The 24,529-nt window shown below is 40.9% G+C and overlaps 1 protein-coding gene across 11 annotated transcripts in view; it reads right to left on the bottom strand.

Annotated features, from left to right (window-relative positions):
* Positions 1-24,529, bottom strand: part of GAPVD1 (GTPase activating protein and VPS9 domains 1) — a 97,622-nt gene that overhangs the window by 12,470 nt on the left and 60,623 nt on the right. For 4 of the 11 annotated variants that reach the window (XM_003264136.3, XM_030817813.1, XM_030817815.1 and 1 more), the window contains 12 exons: positions 23,257-23,397; positions 21,419-21,553; positions 20,850-20,969; positions 17,916-17,996; positions 16,072-16,149; positions 15,577-15,947; positions 11,939-12,026; positions 10,905-10,985; positions 6,237-6,359; positions 3,620-3,749; positions 2,736-2,845; positions 2,266-2,425 (listed from right to left, as the gene is read on the bottom strand). In XM_003264136.3, coding sequence (XP_003264184.1) covers positions 2,266-2,425; positions 2,736-2,845; positions 3,620-3,749; positions 6,237-6,359; positions 10,905-10,985; positions 11,939-12,026; positions 15,577-15,947; positions 16,072-16,149; positions 17,916-17,996; positions 20,850-20,969; positions 21,419-21,553; positions 23,257-23,397 — 1,618 coding nt within the window. The remainder of the gene's footprint in view (positions 1-2,265; positions 2,426-2,735; positions 2,846-3,619; positions 3,750-6,236; positions 6,360-10,904; positions 10,986-11,938; positions 12,027-15,576; positions 15,948-16,071; positions 16,150-17,915; positions 17,997-20,849; positions 20,970-21,418; positions 21,554-23,256; positions 23,398-24,529) is intronic. The other 7 variants (XM_030817816.1, XM_030817820.1, XM_030817817.1 and 4 more) reach the window with 3 other exon arrangements.

Here is a 24,529-nt window from a genome sequence, read left to right as displayed (position 1 = left end):
CTCTTAAAGGTATTTTTTTTTTTTTTCTTGAGACAGAGTTTCACTCTTGTTGCCCAGCCTGGAGTGCAGTGGCGTGATCTCAGCTCACTGTAACCTCTGCTTCCAGGTTCAAGCGATTCTCCTGTCTCAGCCTCCCACGTAGCTAGGATTACAGGAACCCACCACCACATCCAGCTAATTTTTTGTATTTTTAGTAGAGACAGGGTTTCACCATGTTGGCCAGGCTGGTGTCGAACTCCTGACCTCGGGTGATCCACCTGCCTTGGCCTCCCAAAGTGCTAGGATTACAGGCATGAGCTACTGTGCCTGGCCAGCATACAGTTTTATAAGGGAAGCAGAGCATAAGCGTTCAGAAACTTTGCAGCCTGACGATGCAATAGAAAACAAAATCCCATTTTCTGAGAAGAAATTCAAGCTGGCTATAGAAATTTGCATAAGTAATGAGGAGCTGAATATTAATCCCCAAGACAATGGGGAAAATGTCTCCAGGGCACGTCAGAGGTCTTCACGGCAGCCCCTCTCATCACAGGCCCAGAGGCCTAGGAGGAAAAATGGTTTCATGGGCCAGGCCCAGGGTCCCCATGCTGTGTGCAGCCTAGGGACTTGGTACCCTGCCTTCCAGCTGCTCCAGCCATGGCTGAAAGGGGCCAACACAGAGCTCAGGCTGTGGCTTCAGGGAGTGCAAGCCCCAAGCCTTGGCAGCTTCCATGTGGTGTTGAGCCTGTGGGTGCACAGAAGTCAAGAATGGGGTTTGGGAACCTCCACCTAGATTTCAAAAGATGTATGGAAACGCCTGGATGCCCAGGCAGAAGTTTGCTGCAGGGGCAGGGTCCTCATGGGGAACCTCTGCAAGGGCAGTGCGGAAAGGAAATATGGGGTCGGAGCCTCCACAAAGAGTCCCTACTGGCGCACTGCCTAGTAGAGCTGTGAGAAGAGGGCCACTGTCTTCCAGACTTCAGAATGGCAGATCCACTGGCAGCTTGCACTGTGCACCTAGAAAAGCCAGCAACTCCACACCAGCCCATGAAAGCAGCCAGGAAAGTGGCTATACCCTGCAAAGCCACAGGAGCGGAGCTGCCTAAGACCATGGGAACCCTGGCTGGGTGTGGTGGCTCACGCCTGTAATCCCAGCACTTTGGGAGGCTGAGTTACATGGATCACTTGAGGTCAGGAGTTCAAGACCAGCCTGGCTAATATGGTGACACCCCATCTCTACTAAAAAATACAAAATTAGCCAGGCATGGTGGTGCATGCCTGTAATCCCAGCTACCTGGGAGGCTGAAGCAGGGGAATTGCTTGAACCCAGGAGGCAGAGATTGCAGTGAGCCAAGATCGCACCATTGCACTCCAGCCTGGGCAACAAGAGCGAAATTCCATCTCGGGAAAAAAAAAAAAAAGAAAGACCATGGGAACCCACCTCTTGCATCAGCGTGACCTGGATGTGAGACATGGAGTCAAAGGAGTTCATTTTGAAGCTTTAAGATTTGACAGCCCTGCTGGATTTCAGACTTGGATGGGGCCTGCAGCCCCTTTGTTTCTGCCAATTTTTCTCATTTGGAATGGCTGTATTTACCCAATGCCTGCACCTCCATTGTATCCAGGAAGTAACTAACTTGATTTTGGTTTTACAGGTTCATAGGTGGAAAGGACTTGCCTTGTCTCAGATGAGACTTTTGACTGTGGACTTCTGAGTTAATGCTAAAATGAGTTAAGACTTTGGGAAACTGTTGGGAAGGCATGATTGGTTTTGAAATGTGAGGACATGAGTTGAGAGAAGCAAGGGGCAGAAAGATATGGTTTGGCTGTGTCCCCACCCAAATCTCATCTTGAATTCCCATGTGTTGTGGGAGGGACCCAGTGGGAGGTAATTGAATCAATGGGGACAGGTCTTTCTTGTGCTGTTCTCGTGATAGTTAATAAGTCTCACAAGATCTGATGGTTTTAAAAAAGGGGGGTTTCCCTGCACAAGCTCTCTTCTCTTGTCTGCTGCCATGTGAGATGTGCCTTTCACCTTCCGCCATGATTGTGAGGCCTCCCAGCTAATGGAACTGTAAGTCCAATAAACCTCTTTCTTTGGTAAATTGCCTAGTCTCAGGTATGTCTTTATCAGCAGCGTGAGAACAGACTAACACAGAAATCTACATCCAGGAAAATATAGCCAAGCACTTTGTAGGAAGCCTAGATTCATTTCTGAAATAAGGATAAAAAAGAAAACACTTGCAGCTAACAACTAGGTTTAAAAGCTGAACAGGTGGGGTATATTACCTGTAGTCCTCAGCAATCGAAGCCAGCAGTTTCCTGCAAGTCCTATTATCAAAACGGCACACACAACGCATTGTTTCTTGAAGTTGAGCCATTAGATTCTTATCTTGTAAATTAATTGCTTCAGCTATTTGAACTTTTAAGAAGCATACAATTTCATTGTCTAAATAAAAGATACAAGAATTCTGTTATTATTAAGAATTTCCATGTGCTTAATTAAGCTAACTCTCAGCATTTGGGATGTCAATTCTGCTTTGTCATGTATCATTAGAACTAAGCTGTATTGCCACTCCCAATTAGAAAATACTTTAATAAACCATCAGTAATCAAAGTGCCCTTAAGTGACACTAATATAAACATATTAAGTTGAACCAGATGGAATTGTTGAACAGCTTCAACAGCTGAATACTGGCAATTTCATATGGTGCAACCCATAAACATAGGAAAAATTAAACGATCCTGCAGCAATTTACCTTCTGGGTCTGTGTGGTCTGGTAAACCATTCCTTGTTGAATGGGTCAGCACAGGGAAGGCAACAGAGTCCGCAGAGCAAAGAGCAAGCCTCAGTTTCTTTTTCGCATCTCTGAAAAATGAGTAGAAAATACATTAATTTCTTTATCCAGATATGGTCACATTTTACAAATATTTACTATATAAATTAATGTTACCTTAGGACTCAAATGTTTCAAACATTCTAAAGAAGATGATTCTTAACTGACACTCCACTTAAAAGAACAGGCTTTCTAACTACCCAAGGAGCCAGGTGTGCTCAGGGCAAGGACCATTCTTTAAAGCACCAGAATCAAACAACAAATCCTTTCTGACCTTTTTTCATACACTGAGTTCTATGACGGGTGCTATAAGAATCGGAAAAGCATATTATGGCAGAGTGGGAGGGACCACGGAAGTCAGAAGCCCCCAACACCCAGATTTGGAATGCCTCCTGGCACATCTCTTTAGAAACGCTGATGATGCCACAAAATAAGCTCACTACCTGACAAGAAACCATTTCTTCCTTTTTTTTTTTCCTTTTTCTTTCTTATAGAGATGGGATTTCACTATGTTGCCCAAGCTGGTCTCCAGCTCCTGGGCTCCAGTGATCCACCTGTCTCGGCCTCCTAAATTGCTGGGATTACAGGCGTGAGCCACCACACCCAGCGAGTTTTTTAAATCCTTGAATTAACACCTTTGATACATAACATCTACAACTGAAACAAAGTCTTCTTAGTAAACAGCATTTCATTTTTCTCTCCCTGCTTTATACATTTATTGACTCAACACATCACTTGACTTGACGTGACTGCAATGGTGCTGAAAAGTCCAAACCCTAAAGTCCCAAATCCTATAAAAGAAATACCTGTAAGAGAAAGCTGAATCCTGCGGGTGGGCTGCTTGGCTCGCAGAGTCTGGGAGATCATCAGCCGAGATGTTCTGCAGTGCTTCGTCACGGGGAGAATCATGTGCACTTTCACCATCACCCATAACCTCTAAACAAAACCCACCCCCAAGAAATGGATAACCAGGTTCATTTGGAATATTATGGCACTAGTAGGTATTCAGAGCAACTCAAGAATAAATTACCATTGACTAACAATAAGAGTTCTCTGGAAAAAAAAGAAAGAAAAAACAAACTTCAAATACTTAACCGAATTATCAATAGCAACAATTATGTATCAAGAGACTAGTTGCTGAGAAGAGAGTGGTTTTACTTCTTATCCCAATACTAATGCAAAATAATGAACTAATGCAAAATATTGAAAGTCCACATTAACTTAATAAAGTTAACATCTTAGAATCACTGAACCAGAGAACTAAAAGAGGCTTCAAAAATCATTTTATACCCTCATTTTATAGACATGGACTCCTGCCCAGTCAGAAAATGGCTTGCTCTAAATTCCTTTGTTGGCCAATGGCCAAGGTTGACTATGGGTTCAGGTCTCCTGATTCTCTCTACAGGAGGTCTTCCTGCTACACCCAACAGTGAGTCAGGGGACCAAATCACACATGCAACAAGGTCAGATCTGTGGTTTCCAAAGTTGGTTTTATGTCTTAATCAAGAATATATAATACACAGCTGGGTGCAGTGCCTCATACCTGTAATCCCAGCACTTTGGGAGGCTTTGGTGGGTGGATCACATGAGGTCAGGAGTTCAAGACCAGCCTGACAAACATGGTGAAACCCTGTCTCTATGAAAAATACAAAAATCAGCCACGTGTGGTGGCACACACCTGTGGTCCCAGCTACTTGGGAGGTCGAGGCAGGAGAGTTGCTTAAACCCGGGAGGTGGAGGTTGCAGTGAGCCAAGATTGCGCCACTGTACTCCAACCTGGACAACAAAGTAAGACTCCGTCTCAAAAAAAAATACACACACACAAAAGAACATATAATACAATACATACATGTATACAATCAAAAAGAATAAAAAGTCTGGCCAGGCATGAGGCAGGAAGATCGCTTGAGCTCAGGATTTCAAGACCAGCCTGGGCAACATAGCGAGATCTCACCTCTATAAAAAAAATATATATATATATATATATATATATATATATATATATATATATATATAAAATAAATATAGTGTGTTCATATATGAAAATATCCTTATTCTTCAGAAATAATTTCAAATGCTTCAGGAAAAAATATAGGGAGAGACCAGCCTGGGCAACATGGCGAAGCCCCGTCTCTACAAAAATATACAAAAGTTAGCTGGGCACAGTGGAATGTGCCTGTGGTCCCAGCTACTCAGGAAGCTGAGATGGGAGGATCACCTTAGCCTGGGAAGGTTGAGACTGCAGCAGTAAACCATGATTGTGCCACTGCACTCCAGCCTGGGTGACATAATGAGACTGTCTCACAAAAAAACAAAAACAAAAACAACAACAAAAAATATACATACACACACACACTCTATATATATGGGGGAATGTGGCAAAATGTCAAGAATTGGTTAAGTCTAGATAGAGGGTAGATGAACCTTCATTGTATTATTCTTTCAATTCTTCTGCTATTTGGAAACTATTCAAAATAAAAAAATACAGGAAGTTCTCCTTTGCACCCACTCTCCCTCTGAGGCTTCCTAGGAGTCTTCCTCAGAGCCAACTCATGTTACCAGTTTGTTGGGAGATTCTTCCAGGAGATACTCTACGTGCATATAAGCATAAACACATATTTATGCAGTATACTATTTACGCTTTTTTTTTTTTTTGAGACAGGGTCTTGCTCTGTTGCCCAGACTGGAGTGCAGTGGCGTCATCTCAGCTCACCGCAACCTCCGCCTCCTGGAGTCAAGCGATTCTTATGCCTCAGCCATCTAAGGATTACAGGCATCTGCCACCACATGCAGCTAATTTTTTGTATTTTTGGTAGAGACGGGGTTTTGCCATGTTGGCCACGCTGGTCTCAAACTCCTGGCCTCAAGTGATCTGCCCATCTCGGGCCCCCAAAGTGCTGGGATTACAGGTGTGAGCCACCGTGCTCAGCCCCTATTTATGCTTTTATACACTTTTGGTCTTCATTTATCTTGGGGACTATATCTCATTTTTCTGAAAGCTATTCGGTATTCTATTTTGAGGAAAACAGAATCCTTTAAAATAAGTACCAGGTGACAATGGATAATTTGTCCCAATAGTCTGCTTCCACAGCGATATGGAGAGTGCATAACTGGATAAAATTACAAAGCTGTAGACATTGAAAAAGAACCTCCTCCCATTAAAATATGCCCCAACTCCGGGCCAGTCACTCCAGATGCAAAGGAGGACAACTCTAAGGCATTTGAATATTCAGGGGTACCCAGGGCTAGTGGGAGAATCCAGAGAAGGACATCAATTTAAACATTTGTTTAGGCAGTCTGTAATTTTGAGGTAGTAAACTGATTCCCTTAGCTATTCTTTCTTTTAAAGGCCACTTAAATTCAGATTACCTTTATCACTATGATATAAAAGTTTACTACTCAAATCTCTGTCATGATTATCACCTGTACTTTCATAGTTTGCCATTGCTCCATCACCGGGGCTGGTCCGTTTAATGGCATTCCTGTATTTGTCCAGAATATCCTCAGCCACCTGAGCTTGTGCACTGAGTCTAGGGCTGGGATCATCTGCAAGGGAAAGGAGAGTGAGAGAATTAGCCCCTTTGGTTTGTACCAACTCTGATGTTAGTATGATACCAGTAGCATAATCCCAAAGGCGGATTAGGAGGTAAGACTTAAAAAGAGCACATATCTCAATGTTAAGAGGCACCATGCAGCTGGCTACTCATCTCATTTCTAGGTCTGAGAGCCTTGCCAAAGCAGGAAATTGGGAAGAGTAGCTCCACCTTCTCATCATCACCAGAATGACAGTGTCAAAGTTCAGGGCAGACTGGATGACGGATTTCTAAACTGTTTGCACTCAAATCACTGTTATCAGCAATTCATGCTAACAGAACTTCCAACAGTGCATTTTTACATGCAGACTTCATTTATTCAGACATCTCTATGCTGAAGGAGGAAAAAAAAACTATTCAAATTTAGACTTAAACCTCTTTAAATAATAACAAATGTCCTTTTCCATTCTTCCTTTATGAATCTCTCTTCACGCATTTGAAAACTAACAATATTCATATTCTATCTCACTAGATCTCACCATGACAGTGCTCCTGCTGGAATAGAGCACTTTTGTGCATGCAATGATGTCAGAGGCACTCCTAGAGAATCTAGACATTCTTGGGGAGTGCTGGAATTGTACCTGGGATGCACAGAGAAAAAACTTACCACAATCACAAATGCAGCACTGTTTACTGACAGGACCATTACTCTGTCAAAATCAGCACATCAAAAATATTATCCTGGAATCTAACATAGTGGAATCTAATCTTTAACAACTGGGTTGTTAAAGCAAGGGATTGCTATAGATCTACAGGACAAAGTTCCATAGTGAAACACAAACTCCTGGGTTAGACCTAGGCCAGGCAGGTGACCATAAATGTTCACATTCTGGTAGAATCCCATTTTCTAAAAATTATAAAAACACATCAAAATCACTAGATTTTATATGTATATACATACGCACACAGATATATGTGTATATATACATATTTTGTGTGTGTGTCTTCGTGTGTGTGTTCCCAGCAGCTAATAGCAGCTAACATTTATTGAGCACTTACCACATGCCAGGAACTGTGCTAAGCACCTTATAGAGATTATCTCAATTACTGATCAAACAACCTTATAGAGAAATGCTGTTATCATCCTCATTTTACAGAAGACGACATCGAGACATAGACAGGTTAAGTAGCATGCTCACAGGCTCTTCTTTTGTTTTCATGAAACAAATATATGGTCTTCATGTCTCCGTGAAATTGTAGTAAACTGCAGTTGACCCTTGAACAACATGGGTTTGAACTGCACAGGTCCATTTATACACAGTTTTTTGCAATCAAATGTAGATTGAAGATACTGCATTAGCCTGGGCACAGTGGCTCACGCCTGTAATCCTAGCACTTTGGAGGCCAATGCGGGCAGATCACCCACGGTCAGGAGTTCGAGACCAGCCTGGCCAACATGGCGAAACCCCAACTCTAATAAAAATACAAAAATTAGCTGGACATAGTGGCGCATGCCTATAATCCCAGCTACTCGGGAGGCTGAGGCAGGAGAATTGCTTGAACCCAGGAGATAGAGATTGCTGTGAGCCGAGATCACGCCACTGCACTCCATCCTGGGCAGCAGGGCAAGACACTGTCTCAAAAAAAAAAAAAGAGAGAGAGAGAGAAAAGAAAAAGAAAATACTATATTTCACAGAGAGCTGTGAAACAAGCATATAGGGAAGGCCAACTTTTCACATACACAGTCTCCACAGGGCCAACTGCAGGACTCCAGAATGCACGGATTAGGGTATGAGGTGGGGGTCAAGAGTCCTGGAACCAATTCCCTGAGTATGCTGAAGCACAATTGTATATAGAGAGGATTTCCAAAGTAATTTAGTATTTTTGCTGTAACAGTATTTGAAATTCATAAGAGATTCTTAATAAAATCTGATCTGTCTCCAAATGTAAACTGATAAAGCATGTATCATCACAGAATCTTGTTTTGAAGGGGAAGTACGTTTTGGCTACTGCCTTTTTTTTTTTTTTTTTTTTTTTTTTTAATAGAAACAAGGTCTTGCTCTGTCACCCAGGCTGGAGTGCAGTGGCACATAGCTTAATGTAACCTCAAACTCCTGGCCTCCAGCAATCCTCTCACTTTGGCCTCCCAAAAAGAGCTGGGATAACAGGCATGCCCCACCTCACCCAGTTGGTTATTACTTTTCAGTGCTGTTGAGAGGTCTGAAAAAGGGACAATACAATACATTATGGCCAAACACAGTGAGAGCTACAATGTTGCTTATAATCTTTATTTCTATTAACACTGTTCTTAAAAATTTTACCCCCAGAGAATAATTAAACAAAAAAATGCAATATATATAAATCTGTAATATTTTCATAATAAAAAATTGGGAACAATTTAAATAGCCATTAGTAAGACAACGTTTACACTGCAGTAAAACCATGAGAGATTATTTTATAGCTAATAAAAATGATTTAAAACCCAACTATGTCTAGAAATTGGGGGAGGTTTTATAAAATAACTTGGTAAAAGAAGAATACAAAGTCACATGTATAATCTAATTCAGTCAAGAAAAAGCCATGTACACATATGGAAAAAGATTAGGAGATAACAGGAAAAGAACAGTAGTTAGGGTCACAGAATTATGAACAGACTGCTAGGAAATTTCCTCCTATAACATTTTTAAATTGGTTTAATGATAACTTTCAATGAGTCATTAATAAGGACTGCGTAGAAATTTCTGGACCAGTAAGGAAGCTAACCTGCTTGAATCACAGCCAAAGAAAATAAATAACTTTATGAAAAAGACTTATTCTACTCTACTTAGCTTCTAGTTCCAGTATCAAGAACCAAGAAAAATACATTGCTTAAAGAGGGTAAGCAAAATACAGCTCCTTCAAACAAACAAACCATAATAATAATTTATAACTTCTTCAAAATTGTTGATTCAACATTTTAAAAACATGAGATGTCATTAAGAGTAATTCACTTTGTAAACGCTGGTGTTCTTCTAACATTAGGAACATGTCTTAAGGATACAGAAATATTTTGCCAAAAGGACAATGTCTTTCCAGCTCTTCCCAATCAGACTGGAAGGTCCTGAAGAGTCATGTGTGATTTGACTTAATACCCACAACACTTTAGCACAGTGCCTGGCATGAGTCACATGGTCAACAAGTATTTACTGATTGAACAGGACAGGCTTAGCTGCTCTCAGCAGGGAACTGTGGCCTGTAAGCACATCTCCTGCTGTTCAAAACCCTTTATTCTGGGGAAATCACCATTTCAAATAAAGCAAGGACTTATATGCTAGGATATGGAAATACATATAAATATAGGGAACTAACCATTAGAATAACAGGCATTAAAATGGGATTCTACCTGTAATGCTGAACTCTTTGATGAGGATGTTCTTATCCTATTATCTATCCCATTTTTAAATAAAATTGTTTAATGAAAAAAAATTTTCATTTTCACTTAGTAGGAAAACAATTCAAAATAAAAAAAAAAAAGAGGTCAGAAATGAACTTCCCTCTAGACCAGGGGTGTTCAATCTTTTGGCTTCCCTGGGCCACATTGGAAGAAGAATTGTATTGGGCCACACATAAAATACACTAATACTAATGATAGCTGATGAGCTTTAAAAAAAAAAAAAAAAAAAGGGTTCCTGCATAAATCTCATACTGTTTTAAGGAAGTTTACGAATTTGTGTTGGGCTGCATTCAAAGCTGTCCTGCTGCCTCGGGCTGCCTGTGGCCTGCAGTCTGTGGGTTGAACAAACTTGCTTAAGATGCTCTATAGCCACTGGAAACAATACACAACTATCAAACCCAAAGCTGGGTCATTAACACTACTCTCAAACTCTCCTTTTAGGGTGCTCATTCATAATGTGCCAAAAAGCAGCTGCAGAAATACAAACGCTTAATCAGGTAAAAACCCAACCCCCAGCTGTATTTCCCTTGGGTCAGGTGGCAATGTTAAAATGGTTCAAGCTGTAAAAAATTAGTAAAGTTTTTAAAACTTTCATTATAATGGTTGGCATTTATGATACTGTTTGAACAAACACTTTATCACAAAAAAGGAAACGATTAGGTAAAACAGAATTTCACTGTGATCCTGAATAATCAAGAACAAACTGTAGATGAAAATAAATGTAGAATTCTACGATCAATGTTAGAGAAAACTATTCAATCAATGATCCAAAGATACAGCATGCACAGCACCAAAACTGTCACCACACTTTCCTAAAAGGCACTGTGTGTCATCATCCCACTAGATGTCGAGTTGTAGGGTATGCCTAGAGGCTCAGGATCAGGGGCCTCATCATAAACGGAGTTATGATAATGAGGATGATGATGGTGGTGGCAGTCTGCAGGAAGAGCACACAGGTTTACTGTGGCCACCAACTGGAAACCACAGAGCTATGAAGAACATACTCCCCACTGTACATACAGACACACTCTTCTAAAAAGGCAACGCTTATGGCACCCAAGAAAAAGTGTTATGAAATATGTGCTCTGGGAATGAAGGAGCCAGGAAGTCCATGGGTCTACAAACCTGTGAGTGTTGAGAATCTGTCAGGCCCCAGATCATCTTTGTCTTTTTCTTGTTTTTCTTTCTTTCTAAATGGTATAGGAGCTGGAAATTAAATAAAGTCAGTAGTGTGACACATAACATACTGCACTACTCGGAAGTTAACTGGTGTGCCAACATTTCTAAGTGAAAGGAGGCTGAAAAGTTTAAAAGCTAAGAAATTCCAAGTGTTGACAATTATCCTTAAAATAGTAATGAAGGTTTTTAAAGGAGCTTTCAGAACCTGCTTTGGAGTCATCTGTCATAGGAAGAATAATTTAACAGGAATCCATTGGGACTAAAATCAAAACCACTGACTCTTAACCTCTGCTCAAAAACAACACATTCAAAACTCCTAGCTTCATTCTCTCCTCCTCATCAAGCGCTTGAGTATGGCGTGAAAGCAGCTCTCCCCAGAGTTCCTGAGTGCCACCATGCTGAGAAGAGGCCTTTGGAAGAAGTTTCTAGCTTTACTCCTGGATGATCTCTTCTTTCAGGAAGAGATGCTTTTGCCAACTCAAATGATGCCAGGCTGTTCACCAAAAAAGTAAACAATTTTATACAGCTACCTTCCAAAATAAACACTCACTGATATTTACAGTATAAACATTCTCAATGAACATAGACATAAAAAGCTTCAACTTATTCCAGGAATGTAAAGGATGAATTTTCAATGTTTAATTACCAATAACGTCCCATTTTCCTGCAATAATTAATAGCAATATATATGTCAGAAGTCCTCTATATGTTTAACTTCAATGATATATGATACTTAAACAATAGTGACAGGTATGACTTCCATTTATGAAACCACTATCACTTCCTGCAAAGAACAAGAACATTCCTAAAGCTCTGCCTTAGCATTCATCTGAGTGGAACCACTTTCTACACCCTCAAAGTAGCTGGAAACTTAAGCCCAGCAAGTCTTACAGAGGAGTTGAGATATTGGCTCTCTGAAAGAGATTCTGGGGCTTCGCTTCTTATTGCTAATACAGCGTTCTAATATTTTATAAAATTACCTTTAGGCATGGCTGAAACAAAACGTTTTCTCCACCAAGGTCTGTTCCTGTCTGATTTCTCATCATCGCTATCTTTGCGTTCTTCAGTCTGTAGAAAAAGTTGGAAGCTTTATTTGGAGTTGGATAGCAGGATAAATTACTAAGAAAAGGATTTCTTTTTGTTTGTTTTGAGACAGGATCTCATTCTGTTGCCCAGGCTGGAGTGCAGTAGCACAATCACAGCTTACTGCAGCCTCGACTTCCCTGGCTCAAGCGATCCTCCCCATATCAGCCTCCCAAGTAGCTAGGACCACAGGTGTACACACCACCATGCCCAGCTAATTTTTTATTTTTATTTTGTAGAGACAGGGTCTTACTATGTTGATCAGGCTAAAAAGGATTTAAGTAAGTTTGTGAAATAAGAAAGCCAGTCTTGTTTGCCTTAAGGCACAACTCTTACTGCCACGTAGGTGACTTTTGGAGCAAGGTAGTTTACCTTTTCAGCACCACTGTCATCTGCTTGAGGGTAGGCACTATCTCATTACTGTTAATAAACTGAAGCCTTAATAAACTGAAGACTTAATACAGAGCCTGGTATAGACTAGGCACTCAATAAATACTTATGAAAAAAGTAAATGCAGTAAAAATAAACTCCAGAAGGGCAGTAGAGATGGTAGCAGTAGTTATTAATAATAATAAAACCAAGTGTGTACTATGTGCTGAGCACAGTAAGGATATGTATCATCTGATTTAATCTTTACAGTAACCTCAGAGATAGGTCCTATATTCGGCCTTTTTTATCGATAAAAAATATGAGACTAAAAAAAGGTTACCTCTCCCTCTTCCTCAAAGTTACACAGCCTATATGTGGCACAGCTGAGGGCTCAAACCTAGACCTAAGCAACTTCAAAGTTCATGTTTTGATCACCAATTATATTATCATTAAAACATGCCAAAGGAGCTGGGCTCAGTGGCTCACGCCTGTAATCCCAGCACTTTGGAAGGCCGAGGTGGGTGGATCACCTGAAGTCAGGAGCTCAAGAACAGCCTGGCCAACATGGTGAAACCTCATCTCTACTAAAAATACAAAAATTAGCAGGGCGTGGTGGTGCTCGCCTATAATCCCAGCAACTTGGGAGGCTGAGGTAGGAGAATCACTTGAACACGGGAGGCGGAGGTTGTGGTGACCCGAGATCGCACCACTGCACTACAGCCTGGGCGACAGAGTGAGATTCCATCTCAAAAACAAACAAACAAAAAACATGCCAAAGGACAGGGACTGTAATTCCTTTAATAGCCTATCATGTGACCATGGACAAATCACTTAATTTCCATTTTCATCTACATACCTGGGAGAAAGAATTATCAGAACCCTAGCAGAGAGATGAGGGCATCTGTGCCAGGGAAGAGTTAATTTAACAGTGGGGATAAGAAATTGAATACATACAGGAGAACTGATGGAATAAATATGCACATGAAGAATAGTGAAAGTAGATTTCTCACTGTTGGAGAAATGAGTTACGAATTTGGAAAGGAAAAAAGATGAAACAAACTCTGTTGTGTTTGTTCTAGAATTGAATGTATCCGTGTAAGTTCATGGTCTTATTTAAGGAGAAAGGTAGATAAATGAAATACACAGGTAAACGTGTGTAACACACACACTCCCTAGCTCTATTCACTGAGTAGTCCTGGGAGCAGCAACACTCCTACAGCAAATAAACACTGTATCCAGATCTCAATTTCCAAAAAAGCATTTTTCATTAAAAGAAATAAGGGTACTTGGAGAAAGAGCTAACTAGGACAAAGTACAGTATCTGCTTGTAACACCTTTTGCCAGAAAGTAAAGATATGCTCAAAGAATAATAGCAGTGCATCAAAAGAACTCAGGAGCCAGCCTGAGGGGGCTCTCACTGGCCCAATTAGGGACAACTGGGCTTCAAAATAAGTAATAGTGACGAACCCTAACCAAGACAGAAAACTGGGCCAGGCACTGTGGGTGGCTCATGCCTGTAATCCCAACACTTGGGAGGCTGGGGTGGGAGGACTGTTTGAGCCCAAGAGTTCAAGACAAGCACCTGGGCAACATAGTGAGTCCCCATCTCTACAAAAACAAACAAATAAAAAAATTAACCAGGCATGTGGTGCATACCTATACTCCCAGCTACTTGGGAGGCCGAAGCAGAAGGATAGCCTGAGCCTGGGAGGTTAAGGCTGCAATGAGCAGTGTTGGCACCACTGCACTCCAGCATGGGTGATAAAACAAGACCCTATCTAAAACAAACAAACAACAACAACAAAAAATACACACACACACACACACACACACACACATTTTTTTAAAAGACAGAAAACCATGAGACCACAGATATAATAAGTAACTTAAAAATTTGATGGAGAACAGGATAGTTACATATTTTTAAAGTACTCTCTTCCCCCCAAATACTTATAAAGGGAAAAGAGTAACTTTACAGTGGCAAAGCCTGGAAGACAACATTTCCTCAAATTATCCAAATGAACACTGTAGAAATGGGACAAATTAAAACTGTGCTACCTGACAAAGTGCAATGAAAAAAAGTGTCATTTCAGTGATATTCCTGCCAAAGATGAATAACCTCAGTCTAATCACAAGAAAACATCAAACAAACCTAACCTTAGGAACATTCGAGAAAACAAATGGCCTGTAAATTTCAAGAGTGTCCAGGTCATATGAGTCAAGAAAAAACTGAGGAACTGTTCTAGACTGAAGGAGACTAAAAAGGCATGACAACTAAAAGCAGTCTGTGATTCTGAATAGAATCTTTTCACTATAAAAAATGTTACAGGGACAACTGGGACACATGAATGGGGTGTGGTAAGTAGCTGGTAGTAACGTATCAATGTTCATCTGCTGAAGTTGATGGTTGTACCCTGAGGTGTAGGAGAATCTGTTTATTTGTAGGAAACTTACACTGAAGTGTTTAGGGGTACTGGAGCATCAGGTTGGCAACTTGCTCGCAAATGGGGAGGAAGTGTTCTTTTATTGTACTTCCAACTTGTTTGTAACTTTATAATTGTTTAAAATAAAAAATACTCATGGGGCCAGGTGCGGTGGCTCATGCCTGTAATCCCAGCAACTCTGGGAGGCCAAGGCAGGCGGATCACGAGGTCAGGAGATTAAAACCATCCTTGCCAACATGGTGAAACCCCATCTTTACTAAAATGCAAAAAATTAGCCGGGCGTGGTGGCGCATGCCTGTAGTCCCACCTACTCAGGAGGCTGAGGCAGAGGAATCACTTGAACCTGGGAGGCGGAGGTGGCAGTAAGCCAAGATCCCGCAACTGTACTCCAGCCTGGGCGACAGAGTGTGACTCCATCTCAAAAAACAAAAAACAACTCATCTAACATCTCAGAAGGATATTGTAAGGTTTAAATAAAATCAGATACAAAATTGCTTGGAGAAGCTAAAAGTGTCATAAAAATGCAAGACAGTATCACTACAAAACCAAAGTTGTACAGGTTTCCTGTGGTTATGGTTGTGGGCACACAGATTGACAAATCATCTTTAATCATGACTACTCTCTATCTGTAATCCTAGATTTATACATTCCATGTTAATTTCAGATATCAAGGGAACTAGGCAGGCAGAACATAATTCTTTTTCACGGCCTATGTCCCATACCTCTCCTCTTGAGGAGTCCTTACTCGGGGATGAAGATGATGAATGAGGTGCAGCCACCAAAGAAGTAGCACCAATGGCTGCAGCTGGAGGGAGTTCTCGCTCTTCATTTCCTGGACGCCGGTTCCAGCTGGGGTCACTCATGGGCCTCCGGACAGAAGACACTATATCAGAGCTCCTGCTTCGAACTAGTCTCTCAGGGTAAGAATGCCTTTGCTTGAATGCCTCCATTTCAGCTGGAGTTAAAACATGGGAACCAAAGTTTGGCAACTTGGCCTCATTTCCTCCCACAGCTCCTTCCAGGATTGGGGGATCTGGTGGTGGATGCGATGGCCTAGCATAGTGAACCTTTGGCCTTACCACAGCGGAAGCCCCTGCAACACAGGAAAAAAAAGTTTTGTAACTGAGACATAACATATCTAACAAAGGCATTAACAAGGGGATTTGGTTTCCTCCTCGTCTATGACGTAAGTGAAAAAGTTCATTTCGCTGGTTTACCTTCATGTGAAGACAGTGGATCAAACATGGCCAGCAGAGACTCTGACTGAGAAGGAGGAGAGGTCAGCTGGTGGGCACCTAAAACAGGAGGAAAACTGTGAGACCAAGCCAGAACGCAGGACAGACAGTCTCAACACAGTTTAAAGGGTTTTAAGTACTCTTTGATGGTTCCTTTTTTGATCCATTAGAACTTGAGAGGCATATCAGAAAAAAAAAATCAAATTATGATTACTTCCAATTAATTTTGTTTTTATGAGTATCTTCATAAACAGATTTTCTTTACATTTAAGTGGTCTGGCATCTACATGCCTGTTACTTCTAATGGCCAAATGCTAGTATGGTTCATGCAAAGAGAACAAAGCCGGAAGACCTAAACCATCAATGTTTTCAGAATGTCACAGCTTCCCTGAGTCTCGCCTTCCCCTCACCTGAAAATATACGGGGCAGGCCAGGTGTAGGGGTTCATGCCTTTAATCCCAGTGCTTTGGGAGGCCAAGGAGGGAGGGCTGCTTGAGCCCAGGAGTTCAAGACCAGTCTGGGCAAGATGGTGAGACCTGGTCTCTACAAAAATTTACAAGAACTAAAAATTAAAAAATAAATAAATAAACTATAAACATAGGGGCAATACTCTGTACAGACAGGGTACAAATAAAAGGCTGTAAATCTTGAAGTTCTAACACTGCTCTCAGCAAATAACTTTAAAATAGGTAAGTATGCAGAGGATGGAAATTTCAAACATAAAAAAATTATTAATCTAAATGTTTTTAGTCTGAAGCTATTTTTTGTGGTTTTTTTTTGGTCTGAAGCTATATCTTTTGATAATGAATGAGAGTATTATTATGCCTTTTGATTTTTACTTTTGTTCTATAGTTAGATCATTATAAAAGATAGACTAAAACAGCAGTTCTCAAATTTTGGTCTCGGGCTTTTTTTTTTTTTTTTTTTTTTTTTTTTGGAGACAGGGTCTCGCTCTGTCACCCTGGCTGGAGTGCAGTGGTGCAAACGTAGCTCACTGCAGCCTCAACCTCTTGGGCTCGAGTGACCCTCCTGCCTTAGCCTCCCAAATAGCTGTGAGCACACCATACCCAGCTAATTTTTATGTTATTTGTTGTAGAGACAGGGTCTCATCATGTTGCCCAGGCTGGTCTTGAACTCCTAGGCTCAAGCACTCCTCCCGCCTCTGCCTCTCAAAGTGCTGGGATTACAGGCACGAGCTACCATGCCTGGCCAAGATATTTTTACAACTTAAAAATTACTGACCCTAATAGCTTTTGTTTATGGTTGTTCTATCTATTGATATTCTATATTAGAAATTAAAACTGAAGTTTAAATATTTATTAATTCATTTAAATATACCCATTAAATGGTAATACAAGAGAGTCTCTCTGAACCTACTCTGGTTTGGGAGGCTGTCCTTTTTTTTGTTTTTTTGAGACAGAGTCTCATTCTGTCACCAGGGTGGAGTGCAGTGGTGTGATCTCAGCTCACTGCAACCTCCACCTCCTGGGTTCAAGCGATTCTCCTGCCTCAGCCTCCCAAGTAGCTGGCATTACAGGCACACGCCACCACACCCAGCTAATTTTTTGTATTTTTAGTAGAGACGGGGTTTCACCATGTTGGCCAGGATGGTCTCGATCTCCTGACCTCGTAATCCGCCTGCCTCGGCCTCCCAAAGTGCTGGGATTACAGGCGTGAGCCACCGCGCCCAGCCCCATTTTTTTTAAATAAGAAAAAATTTTAATGGTAACACAAAAAAGCATTTAAAAAAAAAAACTATTATTTTCCAAAATAAAAAATGAAGAGAATGACACGTTTTTTGCAAGTATCTTTAATGTACAGCTTACTAGAAGACAGCTGGATTCTCATGTCTGCTTCTGCTTCAATGTGTTGAAAATGTTGTTTTGGCTGAAGTATATAAAGAAAATCTGGCCTCACACGGACATGTAGTTGGAAAAGGAACAATATGTTAGTAGCCTTTTCAGAAAATTGTGGATATTATTCTTTGATACTCTACCACATCTTGAGAAGTATAGTTTTTTAAAGGATAGCTACAAGGTAGAATTTGAAACCAAATCAATAAACTTTTTGTCCTCTGTTAAATTCACATTTTTCATATCACCACCAATCTCATCATAAAAGTCTTTAAACAACAGGAAGCTGTCAAACTCATGCAGGTAGACACACGTTTCCAAAATTCTAATTTTTGTCCAAAAGTTTGAATTTCATCACTGGCAACAAACTCCACTCTATTAGTTGCTTGTCTAAGTAACAGGATCATTTTGTTAATTTTTTTTTTTTTTAAAGATGGGATCACGGGCATGCACCACCACACCTGGCTAATTTTTTTATTTTTTTATTTTTGTAGAGACGAGGTCTCACCATGTTGCCCAGGATGGTGTCGAACTCCTGGGCTCAAGGAATCCTCCAGCCTCAGCCTCCCAAAGTGCTGGGATTACAGGTGTGAGCCAACGCACCTGGCCACACTTTGTTAATTTTTGAGATGTCTGCCAAATACCCAACTACGTATTCATAAGAAATACAGTTTATCTGTCATTCTTTCAAGTAAAAATAATATTTCATGAAAAACCAAATAAAAATAAGTGGAAACATTGGCTAGTTCAGCTAACAACTCAAATAATCACATAAGTGCTTCTTGAGACATCTCATCATATCTCAGAATGTGGTGAAAATGCAATATGGGTGCTTCCTATTTCTTCACACAGAATATTAAAAAGGTGTATAGTCAAGGATTGAGATGTGATTAAGTAATTTTTATTCCTTCATCAAAGACATTCCTTTTTTTTTTTTTTTTTTTTGAGATCGAGTCTCGCTCTGCCGCCCAGGCTGGAGTGCAGTGGCGCGATCTCAGCTCACTGCAAGCTCCGCCTCCCGGGTTCAAGCAATTCTCCTGCCTCAGCCTCCTGAGTAGCTGGGATTACAGGCGCCCGCCACCACGCCCAGTGAATTTTTTTGTATTTTTAGTAGAGACGGGGTTTCACCATGTTGGTCAGGCTGGTCTCGAACCCCTGACCTCGTGATCCACCTGCCTTGGCCTCCCAAAGTGCTGGGATTATAGGCGTAAGCCACTGCGCCCAGCCCAAAGACATTTCCTAAGTAAAACTTTTTTTTTTTTTTTTTTTAACTGTGAGTGAAGAATACAGTGTGGTACCCTTGCATCCTGTGGGGGCCCCAGCAAATTTTATCCACTTTGCCTATGCACCATAAGTACAAATGTCAACACAGTGAAAATGGACAGTAACTTTGATTTTTATGAAAACAGTTGTGACTTCATCTACCCTCCTTCCTCAAAGGGTCTTAGGACCTCAGTGGTCCATGGAGACCATGCTTTGAGACTGCTGGTTTAGAAAAGTGGTTCTTGATTGGTGGCTATTTTGCCCCCCAAGAGATCATTTGGCAAGGTCTAGAGACATTTTTTGTTGTCACAACCCCAGGGGGGTAAAGGGCATATGCTACTAGTAAGGGCCAGAGATGCTTAAACCTCCTAAAATGCACAGGACAGGCCCCCACAACAAAGAAATTCCCAGCCCAAAATGTCAATGGTGTTAAGGTTAAAAAACCCTGGTTTAGAACAAAAAAAATTGTAAAAATAGAAAAAGTACCTCGCAGAGCACGGTGGCTCATGCCTGTAAACCCAGCACTTTGGGAGGCCGAGGCAGGCAGATCACCTGAGATTGGGGGTTCCAGAACCGCCTGACCAACATGGAGAAACCCTGTCTCTACTAAAAATACAAAATTAGCCAGGCGTGGTGGTGCATGCCTGTAATCCCAGCTACTTGGGAGGCTGAGGCAGGAGAATCATTTGAACCTGGGAGACAGAGGTTGCGGTGAGCCAAGATTGTGCCATTGCACTCCAGCCTGGGCAACAAGAGCAAAACTCCGTCTCAAAAAAAAAAAAAAAGAGAAAAGGTACCTCAACACCTACCACCCAATATATAAAACCACTGCTAGCATTCTGGTATTTCCAGTACTTACTTCATGCACAGGTTTTTTAAAAATGTTTTACTGGCTGGGTGCGGTGGCTCACAGGCCTGTACTCCCAGCACTTTGGGAGGCCGAGGTGGGTGGATCATGAGGTCAGGAGTTCGAGACCAGCCTGGCCAATGTGATGAAACCCCCGTCTCTACTAAAAATACAAAAATTAGCTGGGCATGGTGGTGGGTGCCTGTAATCCAAGCTACTGGGGAGGCTGAGGCAGGAGAATGGCTCGAACCCAGGAGACCCAGGAGGCGGAGGTGCAGTGAGCCAAGATCGTGCCACTGCACTCCAGCCTGCGTGACAGAACAAGACTCCATCTCAAAAAAAAAAAAAGAAGTTTTATTACTTTGTGTGTAAAATTCTACAAAATAAATTCCATGTAGTATGTTCTAGTTTTTTCTCTAAGTCATTTCATATTCCTTAATGCATTTTAAAATAGCTACATAAATTCCAATAAGCGGTTACATCAAAATTATTTAGCCATTCCACTTTTCAATTTTTTAAGTTATTTCTAATTTTCTGCCAATACAAAACGTTATAAAGAACATCTTTGTGCTAAGGACTTTCTCTATACATGGAATTTTTTCATTATGACTGACACCTAGAAGTGGAACTAACCTGACTAAATTTAGAATGTGAACATTTAAGGCCTTAAATAGATTTTGACAAAGTATGTCCTAAAGTGCTATACCAATAGATGCTGTCACCAGCAATGTGTCACAGTGCCAGTTTCAACCACAGATGTGGTCATTTTTTAAGTCATCCTCATTTCCCCATCTTACCGTGAGTTATTTCATCCATGTCTGGACTAGTGACAGAATCTTTACCCCCAAAATCAGAGCTGCACTCAGATCTCAGGTCTTCAATCTTATTGGGAATATCCTCAGAGGTTGCACTTATGCCTTTAAAAAACAATAGTAAAAAATAAACAGGAAGAAGAACAAAATAACCACACAAAAAGTATATGAAATTTGGAGAAATTGAAACATTCTCGAATTTTGTGTCCCAGTTCTATACATGTGAGTTTAGTATTATATCCTTTATGGTACTACTGCTTAAATATACTTACCTTGCTTTACACAACATGATCAGAATCATACAATTCTAAAGTAAGACAGGCTACTAAGAACAGAAACAGTTGTAGAGAGGTTGTTTACCAATTACTTCAACAGGCTCCATAAAGCCACACATTAAGTTCTCAAAGATTTCAGGTGCAATGGAAATAAGTTTGTTTCCTGGAAATTACTCAGCTCTTAAATATAACATATCTCTTTGTATCAGCTTTATAAATAGGAGGGGGTAGGGGGTGAACACCTTCAAATCCCTACTCCTTAAAACAAGACAGACATACCGGACACAACACTGAGGCCTGGTGTGCTGGGGCGGGAACTGACCTCCCTGACATCCGTATCATCAGATGTGCTACCCAGTCCAGAACAGCTCTCCAGTTCTTGTAGACGCTCCTCCTGCTTTAGGTCTGGGGCCTCTAAAAAGAAGATAAGAGGTATGTTACATTTGTGATTCTGTTAGCACACCACAATTTCAGCTTTTGTGACCCAGATAAACAAGCTACCAGGGCATGAATGAAATCAGTGCAAATACATGTGTAAGTCTGGGCTAGTTAATGCTAGTTAGATTAAGTGTTAAAGAAGTCAAAGTTGTGATTTTCATCCCAATATAAGCCAGTTCACTATGCAAAGATGAAAACGTGGTTCTAGATCACTAATGTCACAGAGTATGCTATTGATTAACATGTGAACTGGACAAGAGAGTATGGAATAGCCTGGTATTAAATCAACCACTTCCTAAAAAGTAACTCCTATGAATACTCAACAGCTGGTGAGCTAATCCTATTGTCCCCAACTGGTCTTCAAACAAGGCTAGCATATCTGAATGCTTTAACATTATAAAACAGGCCAGCCGTGGTAGCTCACACCTGTAAGGTCGAGGCCGGCAGATCACCTGAGGTCAGGAGTTCGAGACCAGCATGGCCAACATGGTGAAATCCCATCTCTACTAAAAATACAAAAACTAGCTGAGCGTGGTGGCAGGTGCCTGTAATCCCAGCTACTTGGGAGGCTGAGGCAAAAGAATCACTTGAACCCAGGAGGCGGAGGTTGCATTGAGCCATGATCGCACCACTGCACTCCAACCTGGGTGACAGAGTGAGACTCCATCTCAAAAAAAAAAAAAAAAATTATAAAACACATATCAGGATCACTTAATAATTCTTGAACCAAGTAAATCAACAGAATGTAATGCAGATACGTAGTTACTTATATTTACATTCTAGTAGTTGACATTTAGTAGAAGGCAAAGATGTGTCTTCATAATCAGAAAAAAATGCAATGCATATGAAAAGACAAAGTACAAAACACTTTATATACATTTATAATAACCTGCACAAAAAAAAATCCTCAGGATTACAGAATCTCAATTTCAACGTATTTCAAAAACACATTAAACCTGTTTTAGAGAGTCAAGTTCTCCTCTGTGATAAATCTAAACGTTGTTTACCAAGCAAGCACTCAGTTTGAACTGTGTTGCTACTCTTATCCTGTCATGAGTTTGTGGGAGATACTAAATTCAATGACTCACACAGACTCTGATAATTACAGAAAATTGCTTTCAAAATAACTCAACACAGAGTCTGAAAGCACCTGCCATCACAGTCTATGCTATCTAACAGAGCATTTTCCCTTGATGGACAGAAAATACCCTAAACTAATTTTCCATTTGACATTCTTAGCAATGTGATCACCTCATCTTTGTCAAATGTATAACTGGCTGGGCACGATGGCTCATGCCTGTAATTCCAGCACTTCGGGAGGCCGAGGTGAGCAGATCACCTGAGGTCAGGGGTTGAAGATCAGCCTGGCCAACATGGTGAAACCCCGTCTCTCTAAAAATACAAAAATTACCCAGCATGGTGGGGCATGTCTGTAATCCCAGCTACTCAGGAGGCTGAGGCGAGAAGATTGCTTGAACCCAGGAGGCAGAGGTTGCAGTAAGTTGGGATCGCGCCACTGCACTCCAGCCTGGATGAAAGAGCAAGACTCCATCTCCATTAAAAAAAAAAAAAAAAAAAAGTATATTTGACAAAATATACATAATACAGAAGTTGGAATACCTTGCATTTAATTAAAACTTCTGTGTAAATGAAAAAGCAAACAATGATAGCATACTAACCTGAGTCACTTGGCAATACCTCTACACTCCAAGCTTCGCTTGTTGTCTCTGATATGGTAGAACCAGTGCACGGGTCAAGAAGCACTGACCCTGAACCTGGGAGGCACAGCAAACTGCCTAACATGTTCTCTGCTGCAGCACCTGTATAACCAGTGGGAAGCAAAGGGTTAACAAAGATCCTGGTGGAAAGTGCAGTGATAGTGGAGAAAAGCCAAACATAAGCTAACAAAATCTCCTGGCTGGGCGCAGTGGCTCACACCTGTAATCCCAGCATTTCGGGAGGCTGAGGCAGGCAGATCACTTGAGGGCAGGAGTTCAAGACCAGCCTGGCCAACATGGCGAAACCCCATCTCTACTAAAAATACAAAAATTAGCCAGGTGTGGTGGCATGCACCGGTAGTCTCAGCTACTTGGGAAGCTGAGGCACAAGAACCCGGGAGGCAGAGGTTGCAGAGACTGCAGTGAGCCGAGGTCATGCCATTGCCCTCCAACCCGGTCAATGTGAGTGAGACCCTGTCTCAAAAATAAAAATGGCCGTGTCATTTTGGGACTTCGACTCAAAAAAAAAAAAAACAAAAAAACACACCAAACTCCTCTCTACCTACAAGAAAGAGGCCAAGGTAAGAATAACTTCAATCAAGCACACCACTAAAAATACAAAGTTCCTACTTTGGTCACAATGGCACAATACCCTTTTCACCAGTTTCCTCCAGTTCACCTTTGACTCTCCATAGAGAAAACACACATCATTAAGTCAAGTAATTTCAACAGCTTTAGCTTTGATTTTTCAGCAAATTTTACAGGGGTCCTTAATATCATTCTAAAATTTATAGCCCTACAAGGATTAAAAACACTGAGAGTTTAAACAGAATGTTATGCTGGCCAAATATTTTTTCTTCCAGCATATTAGTCACTATTCAGGGCAATAAAATATATTCATAGGAAAATACACATCTTTATAGCACTCACTCAACTGCAAATACAGCTTATTGCGCAAATACAGCTAACAGCCAGGAACAATACTACTTTGGCATCTGGAACAAAGTAATGCAAAACCAATTAAGAAAATCTATTTACACTACTTAAAAATACAAATCGAAAGTATTAAACATTATTATACATCTGTGTTAAAAACACTCAAGTTCAAAAGGCTTCACTACTTTGGATTAAACCTAATAAAAGAATAATTCTACTTCAGGGCATGAAAAAAACTGGAAAAAAAGTTACTAATAAAAGTTACCTTTTAAAGATATATCATAAAATAATTACAAAT

This window comes from Nomascus leucogenys, chromosome 8, assembly GCF_006542625.1.
Source record: "Nomascus leucogenys isolate Asia chromosome 8, Asia_NLE_v1, whole genome shotgun sequence".
NCBI classification, from domain to species: Eukaryota; Metazoa; Chordata; class Mammalia; order Primates; family Hylobatidae; genus Nomascus; species Nomascus leucogenys.
This window is presented reverse-complemented; position numbering and strand designations above follow the sequence as displayed.